Consider the following 17,500-nt stretch of genomic DNA (forward strand, 5'->3'; position numbering starts at 1 on the left):
TAACCTCTAATAACAGGCCTTATAACCTCTAGTAACAGGCCTTATAACCTCTAATAACAGGCCTTATAACCTCTAATAACAGGCCTTATAACCTCTAATAACAGGCCTTATAACCTCTAATAACAGGCGAGTAACCTCTAATAACAGGCCTTATAACCTCTAATAACAGGCGAGTAACAGGCCTTATAACCTCTAATAACAGGCGAGTAACAGGCCTTATAACCTCTAATAACAGGCGAGTAACCTCTAACAGGCCTTATAACCTCTAACAGGCGAGTAACAGGCGAGTAACAGGCCTTATAACCTCTAGTAACAGGCCTTATAACCTCTAGTAACAGGCCTTATAACCTCTAGTAACAGGCCTTATAACCTCTAGTAACAGGCCTTATAACCTCTAGTAACAGGCCTTATAACCTCTAGTAACAGGCCTTATAACCTCTAGTAACAGGCCTTATAACCTCTAGTAACAGGCCTTATAACCTCTAGTAACAGGCCTTATAACCTCTAGTAACAGGCCTTATAACCTCTAGTAACAGGCCTTATAACCTCTAGTAACAGGCCTTATAACCTCTAGTAACAGGCCTTATAACCTCTAGTAACAGGCCTTATAACCTCTAGTAACAGGCCTTATAACCTCTAGTAACAGGCCTTATAACCTCTAGTAACAGGCCTTATAACCTCTAGTAACAGGCCTTATAACCTCTAGTAACAGGCCTTATAACCTCTAGTAACAGGCCTTATAACCTCTAATAACAACCTCAGCCACAACAGGTAGAACCTCTTATAACAGGTGACTAACAGGCCTTATAACCTCTAACAGGCCTTATAACCTCTAATAACAGGCGAGTAACAGGCCTTATAACCTCTAACAGGCCTTATAACCTCTAATAACAGGCGAGTAACAGGCCTTATAACCTCTAATAACAGGCCTTATAACCTCTAATAACAGGCCTTATAACCTCTAATAACAGGCCTTATAACCTCTAACAGGCCTTATAACCTCTAATAACAGGCGAGTAACCTCTAATAACAGGCCTTATAACCTCTAATAACAGGCGAGTAACCTCTAATAACAGGCCTTATAACCTCTAATAACAGGCGAGTAACCTCTAATAACAGGCCTTATAACCTCTAATAACAGGCGAGTAACAGGCCTTATAACCTCTAGTAACAGGCCTTATAACCTCTAGTAACAGGCCTTATAACCTCTAGTAACAGGCCTTATAACCTCTAGTAACAGGCCTTATAACCTCTAGTAACAGGCCTTATAACCTCTAGTAACAGGCGAGTAACAGGCCTTATAACCTCTAATAACAGGCCTTATAACCTATAATAATATAATAATAATAATATAATAATATATATAATAATAATAATATAATATATGCCATTTAGCGGACGCTTTTATCCAAAGTGACTTACAGTCATGTGTGCATACATTCTACGTATGGGTGGTCCCGGGAATCGAACCCACTACCCTGGCGTTACAAGCGCCATGCTCTACCAACTGAGCTACAGAAGGACCACACCTCTAATAACAGGTGACTAACAGGCCTTATAACCTCTAATAACAGGCCTTATAACCTCTAATAACAGGCCTTATAACCTCTAATAACAGGCCTTATAACCTCTAATAACAGGCGACTAACAGGCCTTATAACCTCTAATAACAGGCGACTAACAGGCCTTATAACCTCTAATAACAGGCGACTAACAGGCCTTATAACCTCTAATAACAGGCGACTAACAGGCCTTATAACCTCTAATAACAGGCGACTAACAGGCCTTATAACCTCTAATAACAGGCGACTAACAGGCCTTATAACCTCTAATAACAGGCGACTAACAGGCCTTATAACCTCTAATAACAGGCGACTAACAGGCCTTATAACCTCTAGTAACAGGCCTTATAACCTCTAATAACAGGCCTTATAACCTCTAGTAACAGGCCTTATAACCTCTAGTAACAGGCCTTATAACCTCTAGTAACAGGCCTTATAACCTCTAACAGGCGAGTAACAGGCCTTATAACCTCTAGTAACAGGCCTTATAACCTCTAACAGGCCTTATAACCTCTAGTAACAGGCCTTATAACCTCTAGTAACAGGCCTTATAACCTCTAATAACAGGCCTTATAACCTCTAACAGGCCTTATAACCTCTAACAGGTGAGTAACAGGCCTTATAACCTCTAACAGGTGAGTAACAGGCCTTATAACCTCTAACAGGCCTTATAACCTCTAGTAACAGGCCTTATAACCTCTAACAGGCCTTATAACCTCTAATAACAGGCCTTATAACTTAAGCTATAACAGGATAGAAATATATCATACATACAGAGCCTTTGGAAAGTATTCAGACCCCTTGACCTTTTCCGCATTTTGTTACTTTACAGCCTTATTTTAAAATGGATTCAATATTATTTTGTCTCTTACACACAATACCCTATAATGACATCACAATACCCTATGACATCACAATACCCTATAAGGACAAAAGTGAATACAGGTTTTTAGAAATGTTTGCAAATGTATTACAAATAAAGAACTGAAATACCTTCTTTACATCAGTATTCAGACTATTTGCTATGAGATGGGAAACTAAGCTCAAGTGCTTGATCATCCTTGAGATGTTTCTACAACTGGATTCTTTAAGCTCAAGTGCTTGATCACCCTTGAGATGTTTCTACAACTGGATTCTTTAAGCTCAAGTGCTTGATCATCCTTGAGATGTTTCTGCATCTGGATTCTCTTTGACCTGACTGTCAAGCGTCACGTCTGGAGGAAACCTGGCACCATCCTTACAGTGAAGCATGGTGGTGGCAGCATCATGCTGTTAGGATGTTTTTCAGCAGCAGGGACTGGGAGACTTGTCAGGGTCGAGGGAAAGATGAACGGAGAAAAGTACAAAGAGATCTTGATGTAAACCTGCTCCAGAACCTCAGACTGGGGTCGAAGGTTCACCTTCCAACAGGACAACGACCCTAAGCACACAGCCAAGACAACGGAGTGGCTTCGGGACAAGTCTCTGAATGTCCTTGAGTGGGCCAGCCAGAGCCCGGACTTGAACCCGATCAAACACCTCTGGAGAGACCTGAAAATAGCTGTGCAGTGACACTCCCTGTCCAACCTGACAGAGCTTGAGAGGATCTGCAGAGAAGAATGGGAGAAACTCCCCAAATACAGATGTGACAAGCTTGTCGCGTCATACCCTGGTCTGCACAGACCATACAAACGCTCCTCACCGCGTGGCCGCGGCCACCCTACTCTGGTGGTCCCAGCGCGCACGACCCACGTGGAGTTCCAGGTCTCCGGTAGCCTCTGGAACTGCCAATCTGCGGTCAACAAGGCAGAGTTCATCTCAGCCTATGCCTCCCTCCAGTCCCTCGACTTCTTGGCACTGACGGAAACATGGATCACCACAGACAACACTGCTACTCCTACTGCTCTCTCTTCGTCCGCCCACGTGTTCTCGCACACCCCGAGAGCATCTGGTCAGCGGGGTGGTGGCACCGGGATCCTCATCTCTCCCAAGTGGTCATTCTCTCTTTCTCCCCTTACCCATCTGTCTATCGCCTCCTTTGAATTCCATGCTGTCACAGTTACTAGCCCTTTCAAGCTTAACATCCTTATCATTTATCGCCCTCCAGGTTCCCTCGGAGAGTTCATCAATGAGCTTGATGCCTTGATAAGCTCCTTTCCTGAGGACGGCTCACCTCTCACAGTTCTGGGCGACTTTAACCTCCCCCGTCTACCTTTGACTCTTTCCTCTCTGCCTCCTTCTTTCCACTCCTCTCCTCTTTTGACCTCACCCTCTCACCTTCCCCCCTACTCACAAGGCAGGCAATACGCTCGACCTCATCTTTACTAGATGCTGTTCTTCCACTAACCTCACTGCAACTCCCCTCCAAGTCTCCGACCACTGCCTTGTATCCTTTTCCCTCTCGCTCTCATCCAACACCTCCCACACTGCCCCTACTCGGATGGTATCGCGCCGTCCCAACCTTCGCTCTCTCTCCCCCGCTACTCTCTCCTCTTCCATCCTATCATCTCTTCCCTCCGCTCAAACCTTCTCCCACCTATCTCCTGATTCTGCCTCCTCAACCCTCCTCTCCTCCCTCTCTGCATCCCTTGACTCTCTATGTCCCCTATCCTCCAGGCCGGCTCGGTCCTCCCCTCCCGCTCCGTGGCTCGATGACTCATTGCGAGCTCACAGAACAGGGCTCCGGGCAGCCGAGCGGAAATGGAGGAAAACTCGCCTCCCTGCGGACCTGGCATCCTTTCACTCCCTCCTCTCTACATTTTCCTCCTCTGTCTCTGCTGCTAAAGCCACTTTCTACCACGCTAAATTCCAAGCATCTGCCTCTAACCCTAGGAAGCTCTTTGCCACCTTCTCCTCCCTCCTGAATCCTCCGCCCCCTCCCCCTCCTCCCTCTCTGCAGATGACTTCGTCAACCATTTTGAAAAGAAGGTCGACGACATCCGATCCTCGTTTGCTAAGTCAAACGACACCGCTGGTTCTGCTCACACTGCCCTACCCTGTGCTCTGACCTCTTTCTCCCCTCTCTCTCCAGATGAAATCTCGCGTCTTGTGACGGCCGGCCGCCCAACAACCTGCCCGCTTGACCCTATCCCCTCCTCTCTTCTCCAGACCATTTCCGGAGACCTTCTCCCTTACCTCACCTCGCTCATCAACTCATCCCTGACCGTTGGCTACGTCCCTTCCGTCTTCAAGAGAGCGAGAGTTGCACCCCTTCTGAAAAAACCTACACTCGATCCCTCCGATGTCAACAATTACAGACCAGTATCCCTTCTTTCTTTTCTCTCCAAAACTCTTGAACGTGCCGTCCTTGGCCAGCTCTCCCGCTATCTCTCTCTGAATGACCTTCTTGATCCAAATCAGTCAGGTTTCAAGACTAGTCATTCAACTGAGACTGCTCTCCTCTGTATCACGGAGGCGCTCCGCACTGCTAAAGCTAACTCTCTCTCCTCTGCTCTCATCCTTCTAGATCTATCGGCTGCCTTCGATACTGTGAACCATCAGATCCTCCTCTCCACCCTCTCCGAGTTGGGCATCTCCGGCGCGGCCCACGCTTGGATTGCGTCCTACCTGACAGGTCGCTCCTACCAGGTGGCGTGGCGAGAATCTGTCTCCTCACCACGCGCTCTCACCACTGGTGTCCCCCAGGGCTCTGTTCTTGGCCCTCTCCTATTCTCGCTATACACCAAGTCACTTGGCTCTGTCATAACCTCACATGGTCTCTCTTATCATTGCTATGCAGACGACACACAATTAATCTTCTCCTTTCCCCCTTCTGATGACCAGGTGGCGAATCGCATCTCTGCATGTCTGGCAGACATATCAGTGTGGATGACGGATCACCACCTCAAGCTGAACCTCGGCAAGACGGAGCTGCTCTTCCTCCCGGGGAAGGACTGCCCGTTCCATGATCTCGCCATCACGGTCGACAACTCCATTGTGTCCTCCTCCCAGAGCGCCAAGAACCTTGGCGTGATCCTGGACAACACCCTGTCGTTCTCAACTAACATCAAGGCGGTGGCCCGTTCCTGTAGGTTCATGCTCTACAACATCCGCAGAGTACGACCCTGCCTCACACAGGAAGCGGCGCAGGTCCTAATCCAGGCACTTGTCATCTCCCGTCTGGATTACTGCAACTCGCTGTTGGCTGGGCTCCCTGCCTGTGCCATTAAACCCCTTCAACTCATCCAGAACGCCGCAGCCCGTCTGGTGTTCAACCTTCCCAAGTTCTCTCACGTCACCCCGCTCCTCCGTTCTCTCCACTGGCTTCCAGTTGAAGCTCGCATCCGCTACAAGACCATGGTGCTTGCCTACGGAGCTGTGAGGGGAACGGCACCTCAGTACCTCCAGGCTCTGATCAGGCCCTACACCCAAACAAGGGCACTGCGTTCATCCACCTCTGGCCTGCTCGCCTCCCTACCACTGAGGAAGTACAGCTCCCGCTCAGCCCAGTCAAAACTGTTCGCTGCCCTGGCCCCCCAATGGTGGAACAAACTCCCTCACGACGCCAGGACAGCGGAGTCAATCACCACCTTCCGGAGACACCTGAAACCCCACCTCTTTAAGGAATACCTAGGATAGGTTAAGTAATCCCTCTCACCCCACCCCCCTAAGTTTTAGATGCACTATTGTTAAGTGACTGTCCCACTGGATGTCATAAGGTGAATGCACCAATTTGTAAGTCGCTCTGGATAAGAGCGTCTGCTAAATGACTTAAATGTAATGTAAATGATACCCAAGAAGACTGGAGGCTGTAATCTCTGCCAAAGGTGCTTCAACAAAGTACTGAGTAAAGGGTCAGAATACCTATGTGATATTTCAATGTTTAATTTGTAAAAATTAGCAAACATGAATAAAAAACATTTTTTGCTTTTGTCATTATGGGGTATTGTGATGTCATTATGGGGTGATTGTGATGTCGTTATGGGTTATTGTGATGTCATTATGGGGTATTGTGATGTCATTATGGGGTATTGTGATGTCATTATGGGGTGATTGTGATGTCGTTATGGGTTATTGTGATGTCGTTATGGGGTATTGTGATGTCGTTATGGGGTATTGTGATGTCGTTATGGGGTATTGTGATGTCGTTATGGGGTATTGTGATGTCGTTATGGGGTATTGTGTGTAGATCGATTAGGTGGAAAAAACAATTTAATTCATTTGAAAACAAGGCTGTAATGTAAAAAGTCAAGGGGTCTGAATACTTTCCGAAGGCACTGTATCGTAGATTATTCTCCTCCTCCTAACCTAATACCGACCCTCCTCCTCCCAGCATCTATGCCATCCCTAACCAGTTGTTCATCAACCTGCCTTATAACCTAATACCGACCCTCCTCCTCCCAGCATCGATTCCATCCCTAACCAGTTGTTTATCAAACTGCCTTATAACCTAATACCGACCCTCCTCCTCCTCCCAGCATCGATGCCATCCCTAACCAGTTGTTTATCAAACTGCCTTATAACCTAATACCGACCCTCCTCCTCCTCCTCCCAGCATCGATGCCATCCCTAACCAGTTGTTCATCAACCTGCCTTATAACCTAATACCGACCCTCCTCCTCCCAGCATCGATGCCATCCCTAACCAGTTGTTTATCAAACTGCCTTATAACCTAATACCGACCCGCCTCCTCCTCCCAGCATCGATACCATCCCTAACCAGTTGTTTATCAACCTGCCTTATAACCTAATACCGACCCTCCTCCTCCTCCTCCTCCCAGCATCGATGCCATCCCTAACCAGTTGTTTATCAACCTGCCTTATAACCTAATACCGACCCTCCTCCTCCTCCCAGCATCGATGCCATCCATATCAACCTGCCTTATAACCTAATAACGACCCTCCTCCTCCCAGCATCGATGCCATCCCTAACCAGTTGTTTATCAACCTGCCTTATAACCTAATACCGACCCTCCTCCTCCTCCCAGCATCGATGCCATCCATATCAACCTGCCTTATAACCTAATACCGACCCTCCTCTTCCTCCTCCCAGCATCGATGCCATCCCAAACCAGTTGTTTATCAACCTGCCTTATAACCTAATACCGACCCTCCTCCTCCTCCCAGCATCGATGCCATCCCTAACCAGTTGTTCATCAACCTGCCTTATAACCTAATACCGACCCTCCTCCTCCTCCCAGCATCGATGCCATCCCTAACCAGTTGTTCATCAACCTGACTGACCTGCTGTACCTGGACCTGAGTGACAACAAGCTGGACAGCCTCCCCCCTCAGATGAGACGCCTCGTCCACCTGCAGACCCTCATCCTGAACAACAATCCCCTGATGCACGCCCAGCTACGGTACGACGCATTATAACACATTATAACCATCTGAATGCACGCCCAGCTACGGTACCAAGCATTATAACTCATTATAACCATCTGAATGCACGCCCAGCTACGGTACCAAGCATTATAACTCATTATAACCATCTGAATGCACGCCCAGCTACGGTACCAAGCATTCTAACTCATTATAACCATCTGAATGCACGCCCAGCTACGGTACCAAGCATTATAACACATTATAACCATCTGAATGCACGCCCAGCTACAGTACCACACATAACTCCTTGAGTTGCACTTAGCTATGAGACTATTTACATTTACATTTAAGTCATTTAGCAGACGCTCTTATCCAGAGCGACTTACATAACATGTTATTACCCCCTGAGGCACGCCCAGCTACTGTACAAAGCTTTATAACACAACACCTTAATACACTTTATAACCCCCTGATACACGCTCAGCTATATGGTTTATAACACCTTAATACACATTATAACCCCCTGATCTACGCTCAGCTATAATATGAAGTTTTATAACACCTTAATACACATTATAACCCCCTGATGCACACCCAGCTATAATATGAAGGTTTATAACACCTTAATACACTTTATAACCCCCTGATGCACACCCAGCTATAATATGAAGGTTTATAACACCTTAATACACTTTATAACCCCCTGATGCACGCGCAGCTATAATATGAAGGTTTATAACCCCTTAATACACATTATAACCCCCTGATGCACTCCCAGCTATAATATGAAGGTTTATAACACCTTAATACACATTATAACCCCCTGATGCACGCCCAGCTATAATATGAAGGTTTATAACCCCCTGATGCACGCCCAGCTATATGAAGGTTTATAACCCCCTGATGCACGCCCAGCTATAATATGAAGGTTTATAACCCCCTGATGCACGCCCAGCTATAATATGAAGGTTTATAACCCCCTGATGCACGCCCAGCTATAATATGAAGGTTTATAACCCCTTAATACACATTATAACCCCCTGATGCACGCCCAGCTATAATATGAAGGTTTATAACCCCTTAATACACATTATAACCCCCTGATGCACGCCCAGCTATAATATGAAGGTTTATAACCCCCTGATGCACGCCCAGCTATAATATGAAGGTTTATAACACCTTAATACATATTATAACCCCCTGATGCACGCCCAGCTATAATATGAAGGTTTATAACACCTTAATACACATTATAACCCCCTGATGCACGCCCAGCTATAATATGAAGGTTTATAACACCTTAATACACATTATAACCCCCTGATGCACGCCCAGCTATAATATGAAGGTTTATAACACCTTAATACACATTATAACCCCCTGATGCACGCCCAGCTATAATATGAAGGTTTATAACACCTTAATACACATTATAACCCCCTGATGCACGCCCAGCTATAATATGAAGGTTTATAACCCCCCGATGCACGCCCAGCTATAATATGAAGGTTTATCACCCCCTGGTGCACGCCCAGCTATAATATGAAGGTTTATAACCCCCTGGTGCACGCCCAGCTATAATATGAAGGTTTATAACCCCCTGATGCACGCCCAGCTATAATATGAAGGTTTATAACCCCCTGATGCACACCCAGCTATGGTACGAAGCTTTCTAAGTCCTCCTGTGTGTGAGCAGCCAGCTGCCAGCCATGGTGGCCCTCCAGACTCTCCACCTGAGGAGCACCCAGAGAACCCAGAGCAACATGCCTACCAGTCTGGAGGGACTGGTACACCTGGCAGGTAACACACACACATACACCTGGCAGGTAACACAAACACACATACACCTGGCAGGTAACACAAACACACACACACCTGGCAGGTAACACAAACACACACACACACACACCTGGCAGGTAACACAAACACACACACACACACACCTGGCAGGTAACACACACACACACACCTGGCGGGTAACACACACACACACACACCTGGCGGGTAACACACACACACACACACCTGGCGGGTAACACACACACACACCTGGCGGATAACACACACACACACCTGGCGGGTAACACACACACACACCTGGCGGGTAACACACACACACACCTGGCGGGTAACACACACACACACACCTGGCGGGTAACACACACACACACACCTGGCGGGTAACACACACACACACACACCTGGCGGGTAACACACACACACACACACCTTGCAGGTAACACACACACACACACACCTGGCAGGTAACACACACACACACACACCTGGCAGGTAACAAACACACACACACCTGGCAGGTAACACACACACACACACCTGGCAGGTAACACACACACACACACACACCTGGCAGGTAACACACACACACACACACACCTGGCAGGTAACACACACACACACACCTGGCAGGTAACAGACACACACACACACACACACACACACACACACACCTGGCAGGTAACACACACACACACCTGGCAGGTAACACACACACACACACACACACACACACACACACACACACCTGGCAGGTAACACACACACACACACACACACACACACACACACACACACACACACACACACACACACACACACACACACACACACACACACACACACACACACACACACACCTGGCAGGTAACACACACACACACACACACCTGGCAGGTAACACACACACAAGCCAAGACTGAAGTCAGGAAATGAATGTCCTTTATGTGGTCTCTCCTTAGACGTGGACCTGTCCTTCAACGACCTGAGTCGGGTTCCTGAGTGTCTCTATACGCTGAGCAGTCTGAAGCGTCTCAACCTCTCCTCCAATCAGATCTCAGAGCTCTCCCTCTGCATCGACCAATGGACTCAGCTAGAGACACTCAACCTCAGCAGGAACCAACTCACATCACTGCCTGTAAGAACATGTCTCTCTCTCGTCTGTCTGTACAAAGCGTTATAACACATAACACCCTAATACACATTATAACCCCCCTGATACACATTATAACCCCTTGCACTTTGCTATGGTACGACCCTCTATAACATGTTATAACCCCCCTGATGCACATTATAACCCCTTGCACTTAGCAATGGTACGACCCTTTATAACCCCCCTGATGCACGTCCAACTATATAAACATAACACTCAGAACAGGTTTTCCATAAGATAGACATTTCAAGGTTTATATAATCAGTCTTACCCCCTGTTATAATTGTCTTACCCCCTCCCCTGTCTCTCTCCAGTCTGCTATCTGTAAGCTGGGGAAGTTGAAGAAGCTTTATGTGAACAGTAACAAGCTGGACTTCGATGGAGTTCCATCTGGCGTGGGGAAGTTATCCAGTCTGCAGGAGTTCATGGCTGCTAACAACAACCTGGAACTAATACCCGAGGGACTCTGTAGGTGGGTACCTCGCGTCATACCCTCTAGGTGGGTACCTCGCGTCATACCCTCTAGGTGGGTACCTCGCGTCATACCCTCTAGGTGGGTACCCGCGTCATACCCTCTAGGTGGGTACCTCGCGTCATACCCTCTAGGTGGGTACCTCGCGTCATACCCTCTAGGTGGGTACCTCGTCATACCGTCATACCCTCTAGGTGGGTACCTCGCGTCATACCCTCTAGGTGGGTACCTCGCGTCATACCCTCTAGGTGGGTACCTCGCGTCATACCCTCTAGGTGGGTACCTCGCGTCATACCCTCTAGGTGGGTACCTCGCGTCATACCCTCTAGGTGGGTACCTCGCGTCATACCCTCTAGGTGGGTACCTCGCGTCATACCCTCTAGGTGGGTACCTCGCGTCATACCCTCTAGGTGGGTACCTCGCGTCATACCCTCTAGGTGGGTACCTCGCGTCATACCCTCTAGGTGGGTACCTCGCGTCATACCCTCTAGGTGGGTACCTCGCGTCATACCCTCTAGGTGGGTACCTCGCGTCATACCCTCTAGGTGGGTACCTCGCGTCATACCCTCTAGGTGGGTACCTCGCGTCATACCCTCTAGGTGGGTACCTCGCGTCATACCCTCTAGGTGGGTACCTCGCGTCATACCCTCTCTAGGTGGGTACCTCGCGTCATACCCTCTAGGTGGGTACCTCGCGTCATACCCTCTAGGTGGGTACCTCGCGTCATACCCTCTAGGTGGGTACCTCGCGTCATACCCTCTAGGTGGGTACCTCGCGTCATACCCTCTAGGTGGGTACCTCGCGTCATACCCTCTAGGTGGGTACCTCGCGTCATACCCTCTGGGTACCCTCTAGGTGGGTACCTCGCGTCATACCCTCTAGGTGGGTACCTCGCGTCATACCCTCTAGGTGGGTACCTCGCGTCATACCCTCTAGGTGGGTACCTCGCGTCATACCCTCTAGGTGGGTACCTCGCGTCATACCCTCTAGGTGGGTACCTCGCGTCATACCCTCTAGGTGGGTACCTCGCGTCATACCCTCTAGGTGGGTACCTCGCGTCATACCCTCTAGGTGGGTACCTCGCGTCATACCCTCTAGGTGGGTACCTCGCGTCATACCCGAGGGACACACTTAAGGTGTCCGCGTGCTTCCCAGCCGGTATTTCATGATGCCATTTTGTGACATGTTTTGATGTTTCTGACAGTACCTGCTGTGTAGTGGATCAACGTTGTTGTTGTTGTTGTGTAGGTGTGGGAAGCTGAAGAAGTTGGTTCTGAATAAGAATCGTCTGGTGACTCTTCCTGAAGCCATCCACTTCCTCGTCGACCTAGAGGTACACACTGTCCTCTGTTCTAGATTCTAGATGTTCTGCCCTGTGTTCTAGGTTCTAACTGTTCTAAATGTTCTAGACATTCTACCCTGTGTTTTAGGTTCAAAATGTTCTAGATGTTCTAGGTTGTAAGTGGTCTCTCCTCTGTGTGTGTTCTAGGTTCTAGATGTACGTGAGAACCCCAACCTGGTGATGCCTCCCAAGCCGGTGGACAGGACAGCAGAGTGGTACAACATCGACTTCTCTCTTCAGAACCAACTAAGACTGGCTGGAGCATCCCCTGCTGTAATATCTGCTGCAGGGGGAGGTGGGTCTAGGTCCTGGGGAGGTGGGTCTAGGTCCTGGGGAGGTGGGTCTAGGTCCTGGGGAGGTGGGTCTAGGTCCTGGGGAGGTGGGTCTAGGTCCTGGGGAGGTGGGTCTAGGTCCTGGGGAGGTGGGTCTAGGTCCTGGGGAGGTGGGTCTAGGTCCTGGGGAGGTGGGTCTAGGTCCTGGGGAGGTGGGTCTAGGTCCTGGGGAGGTGGGTCTCGGTCCTGGGGAGGCGGGTCTCGGTCCTGGGGAGGTGAAAGTCCCAGACAGAGAAATGCACTGACTTGCTTTAGAAACGCTCAATACATTTTGTGTGTGTGTGTGTGTGTGTGTGTGTGTGTGTGTGTGTGTGTGTGTGTGTGTGTGTGTGTGTGTGTGTGTGTGTGTGTGTGTGTGTGTGTGTGTGTGTGTGTGTGTGTGTGTGTGTAGGGGCCAGCCCACGGGACCCCTTGGCGAGGAAGATGAGGCTGAGGAGGAGGAAGGACAGTAGTCAAGACGACCAGGCTAAACAGGTCCTCAAGGGGATGAGTGATGTCACACAAGAGAAGAACAAGAGTTTCGAGGTAGGGAGGGGTGGCGGGGTTGGCTGGAGTAGAGAGGGTGGGGTGGATGGATGGAGAAGAGTGGGATGGGTGGATGGAGGGGGGGGAGGGAGGGATGGGTGGATGGAGGGGGAGGGAGGGAGGGTGGCGGGGTTGGCTGGAGTAGAGAGGGTGGGGTGGATGGATGGAGAAGAGTGGGATGGGTGGATGGAGGGGAGGGAGGGAGGGATGGGTGGATGGAGGGGGAGGGAGGGAGGGGTGGATGGATGGAGGGGGAGGGAGGGAGGGGTGGATGGATGGAGAAGAGTGGGAGGGGTGGATGGATGGAGGGAGGGGTGGATGGATGGAGGGGAGGGAGGGGTGGATGGATGGAGGGGGAGGGAGGGGTGGATGGATGGAGGGGGAGGGAGGGGTGGATGGATGGAGGGGGAGGGAGGGGTGGATGGATGGAGGAGAGTGGGAGGGGTGGATGGATGGAGGAGAGTGGGAGGGGTGGATGGATGGAGGAGAGTGGGAGGGGTGGATGGATGGAGGAGAGTGGGAGGGGTGGATGGATGGAGGAGAGTGGGAGGGGTGGATGGATGGAGAATAGTGGGAGGGGTGGATCGATGGAGAAGAGTGGGATGGGTGGATGGATGGAGAAGAGTGGGATGGGTGGATGGATGGAGAAGAGTGGGAGGGGTGGATGGATGGAGGGGGAGGGAGGGGTGGATGGATGGAGAAGAGAGGGAGGGGTGGATGGATGGAGGAGAGTGGGAGGGGTGGATGGATGGAGAAGAGTGGGAGGGTGGATGGATGGAGAAGAGTGGGATGGGTGGATGGATGGAGAAGAGTGGGAGGGGTGGATGGATGGAGAAGAGTGGGAGGGGTGGATGGATGGAGGGGGAGGGAGAGAGGGTGGATGGATGGAGGGGAGGGAGAGAGGGGTGGATGGATGGAGAAGAGTGGGAGGGGTGGATGGATGGAGGGGTGGATGGATGGAGAAGAGTGGGAGGGGTGGATGGATGGAGGGGGAGGGAGGGAGGAAGGGGGATGGATGAGGGAGAGGGGGAAGGGGGATGGATGAGGGAGAGGGAGGAAGGGGGATGGATGAGGGAGAGGGAGGAAGGGGATGGATGAGGGAGAGGGAGGAAGGGGGATGGATGAGGGAGAGGGAGGAAGGGGGATGGATGAGGGAGAGGGAGGAAGGGGGATGGATGAGGGAGAGGGGGAAGGGGGATGGATGAGGGAGAGGGGGAAGGGGGATGGATGAGGGAGAGGGAGGAAGGGGGATGGATGAGGGAGAGGGAGGAAGGGGGATGGATGAGGGAGAGGGAGGAAGGGGGATGGATGAGGGAGAGGGGGAAGGGGGATGGATGAGGGAGAGGGAGGAAGGGGATGGATGAGGGAGAGGGGGATGAACATATGGGTTTCATTCCTAGATGTGCCAATGACTTGCCTCAAATGAAACCGAGCCGTGTGTGTGTGTGTGTGTGTGTGTGTGTGTGTGTGTGTGTGTGTGTGTGTGTGTGTGTGTGTGTAGGAGAACGGCGATCAGAAGTATGGGGAACTGAATGCGTCGTTGGGACACACGCGTCGTTGGGACAAGAGTCTGGAGAAACCACAGCTGGACTACTCCGAGTTCTTCATGGAGGACGTAGGACAGGTAGGCCCAGGGGCATTCAGTGGGGGGTAGATGACTCCATTATGGCTCTAATCTCATAGGGGGGGTAGATGGGCCCAGGGGCATTCAGTAGGGAGGGGGGGGTAGATGGGCCCAGGGGCATTCAGTGGGGAGGGGGTAGATGACTCCATTATGGGGGTAGATGGGCCCAGGGGCATTCAGTGGGGAGGGGGTAGATGACTCCATTATGGGGGGGTAGATGACTCCATTATGGGGGGGGTAGATGTGTGTGTAGGAGAGAAACCACAGCTGGACTACTCAGAGTTCTTCATGGAGGACGTAGGACAGGTAGGCCCAGGGGTATTCAGTGGGGAGGGGGTAGATGGGCCCAGGGGCATTCAGTGGGGAGGGGGGTAGATGGGCCCAGGGGCATTCAGTGGGGAGGGGGGTAGATGGGCCCAGGGGCATTTAGTGGGGAGGGGGGTAGATGACTCCATTATGGCTCTAATCTGATAGGGGGGGTAGATGACTCCATTATGGCTCTAATCTGATAGAGGGGGGGGTAGATGACTCCATTATGGCTCTAATCTGATAGAGGGGGGGGGTAGATGTATCCATTATGGCTCTAATCTGATAGAGGGGGGGGGTAGATGTCTCCATTATGGCTCTAATCTGATAGTGGGGGGGGGTAGATGTCTCCATTATGGCTCTAATCTGATAGAGGGGGGGTAGATGTCTCCATTATGGCTCTAATCTGATAGAGGGGGGGGTAGATGTATCCATTATGGCTCTAATCTGATAGAGGGGGGGGGGGTAGATGTCTCCATTATGGCTCTAATCTGATAGTGGGGGGGGGTAGATGTCTCCATTATGGCTCTAATCTGATAGTGGGGGGGTAGATGTCTCCATTATGGCTCTAATCTAATAGTGGGGGGGGATAGATGTCTCCATTATGGCTCTAATCTGATAGGGGGAGGGGGTAGATGTCTCCATTATGGCTCTAATTTGATAGGAGGGAGGGGGGGGTAGATGTCTCCATTATGGCTCTAATCTGATAGGGGGAGGGGGTAGATGTCTCCATTATGGCTCTAATCTGATAGGAGGGAGGGGGTAGATGTCTCCATTATGGCTCTAATCTGATAGTGGGGGGTGGTAGATGGCTCCATTATGGCTCTAATCTGATAGTGGGGGGGTGGTAGATGGCTCCATTATGGCTCTAATCTGATAGTGGGAGGGGGGTAGATGTCTCCATTATGGCTCTAATCTGATAGGAGGGAGGGGGTAGATGTCTCCATTATGGCTCTAATCTGATAGGGGGAGGTTTGTGTTTGAGCGTGTGTGTGCAGTTGTACTTTACATTTAAGTCATTTAGCAGACGCTCTTATCCAGAGCGACTTACAAATTGGTGCATTCACCTTATGACATCCAGTGGAACAGTCACTTTACAATAGTGCATCTAAATCTTAAAAGGGGGGTGAGAAGGATTACTTATCCTATCCTAGGTATTCCTTAAAGAGGCGGGGTTCCAGGTGTCTTCGGAAGGTGGTGATTGACTCCGCTGTCCTGGCGTCGTGAGGGAGTTTGTTCCACCATTGGGGGGCCAGAGCAGCGAACAGTTTTGACTGGGCTGAGCGGGAACTGTACTTCCTCAGTGGTAGGGAGGCGAGCAGGCCAGAGGTGGATGAACGCAGTGCCCTTGTTTGGGTGTAGGGCCTGATCAGAGCCTGGAGGTACTGAGGTGCCGTTCCCCTCACAGCTCCGTAGGCAAGCACCCATGGTCTTGTAGCGGATGCGAGCTTCAACTGGAAGCCAGTCGAGAGAGCGGAGGAGCGGGGTGACGTGAGAGAACTTGGGAAGGTTGAACACCAGACGGGCTGCGGCGTTCTGGATGAGTTGTAGGGGTTTAATGGCACAGGCAGGGAGCCCAGCCAACAGCGAGTTGCAGTAATCCAGACGGGAGATGACAAGTGCCTGGATTAGGACCTGCGCCGCTTCCTGTGTGAGGTAGGGTCGTACTCTGCGGATGTTGTAGAGCATGAACCTACAGGAACGGGCCACCGCCTTGATGTTAGTTGAGAACGACAGGGTGTTGTCCAGGATCACGCCAAGGTTCTTAGCTCTCCGGGAGAAGGACACAATGGAGTTGTCAACCGTGATGGCGAGATCATGGAACGGGCAGTCCTTCCCCGGGAGGAAGAGCAGCTCCGTCTTGCCGAGGTTCAGCTTGAGGTGGTGATCCGTCATCCACACTGATATGTCTGCCAGACATGCAGAGATGCGATTCGCCACCTGGTCATCAGAAGGGGGAAAGGAGAAGATTAATTGTGTGTCGTCTGCATAGCAATGATAGGAGAGACCATGTGAGGTTATGACAGAGCCAAGTGACTTGGTGTATAGCGAGAATAGGAGAGGGCCTAGAACAGAGCCCTGGGGGACACCAGTGGTGAGAGCGCGTGGTGAGGAGACAGATTCTCGCCACGCCACCTGGTA

At 50.6% G+C, this 17,500-nt stretch overlaps 1 protein-coding gene across 1 annotated transcript in view; it reads left to right on the forward strand.

Moving 5' to 3' along the window:
- The window catches only part of LOC124023340 (protein flightless-1 homolog), a 73,916-nt gene that overhangs the window by 9,756 nt on the left and 46,660 nt on the right, over positions 1 to 17,500 (forward strand). Inside the window, 8 exon segments of the mRNA XM_046337854.1 lie at positions 7,681 to 7,842; positions 9,504 to 9,607; positions 10,567 to 10,742; positions 11,072 to 11,229; positions 12,478 to 12,562; positions 12,719 to 12,866; positions 13,295 to 13,428; positions 14,930 to 15,052. Of these exon segments, the coding sequence (XP_046193810.1) occupies positions 7,681 to 7,842; positions 9,504 to 9,607; positions 10,567 to 10,742; positions 11,072 to 11,229; positions 12,478 to 12,562; positions 12,719 to 12,866; positions 13,295 to 13,428; positions 14,930 to 15,052 (1,090 nt within the window).

This window comes from Oncorhynchus gorbuscha, unplaced genomic scaffold, assembly GCF_021184085.1.
Source record: "Oncorhynchus gorbuscha isolate QuinsamMale2020 ecotype Even-year unplaced genomic scaffold, OgorEven_v1.0 Un_scaffold_1598, whole genome shotgun sequence".
Classification (NCBI taxonomy): Eukaryota; Metazoa; Chordata; class Actinopteri; order Salmoniformes; family Salmonidae; genus Oncorhynchus; species Oncorhynchus gorbuscha.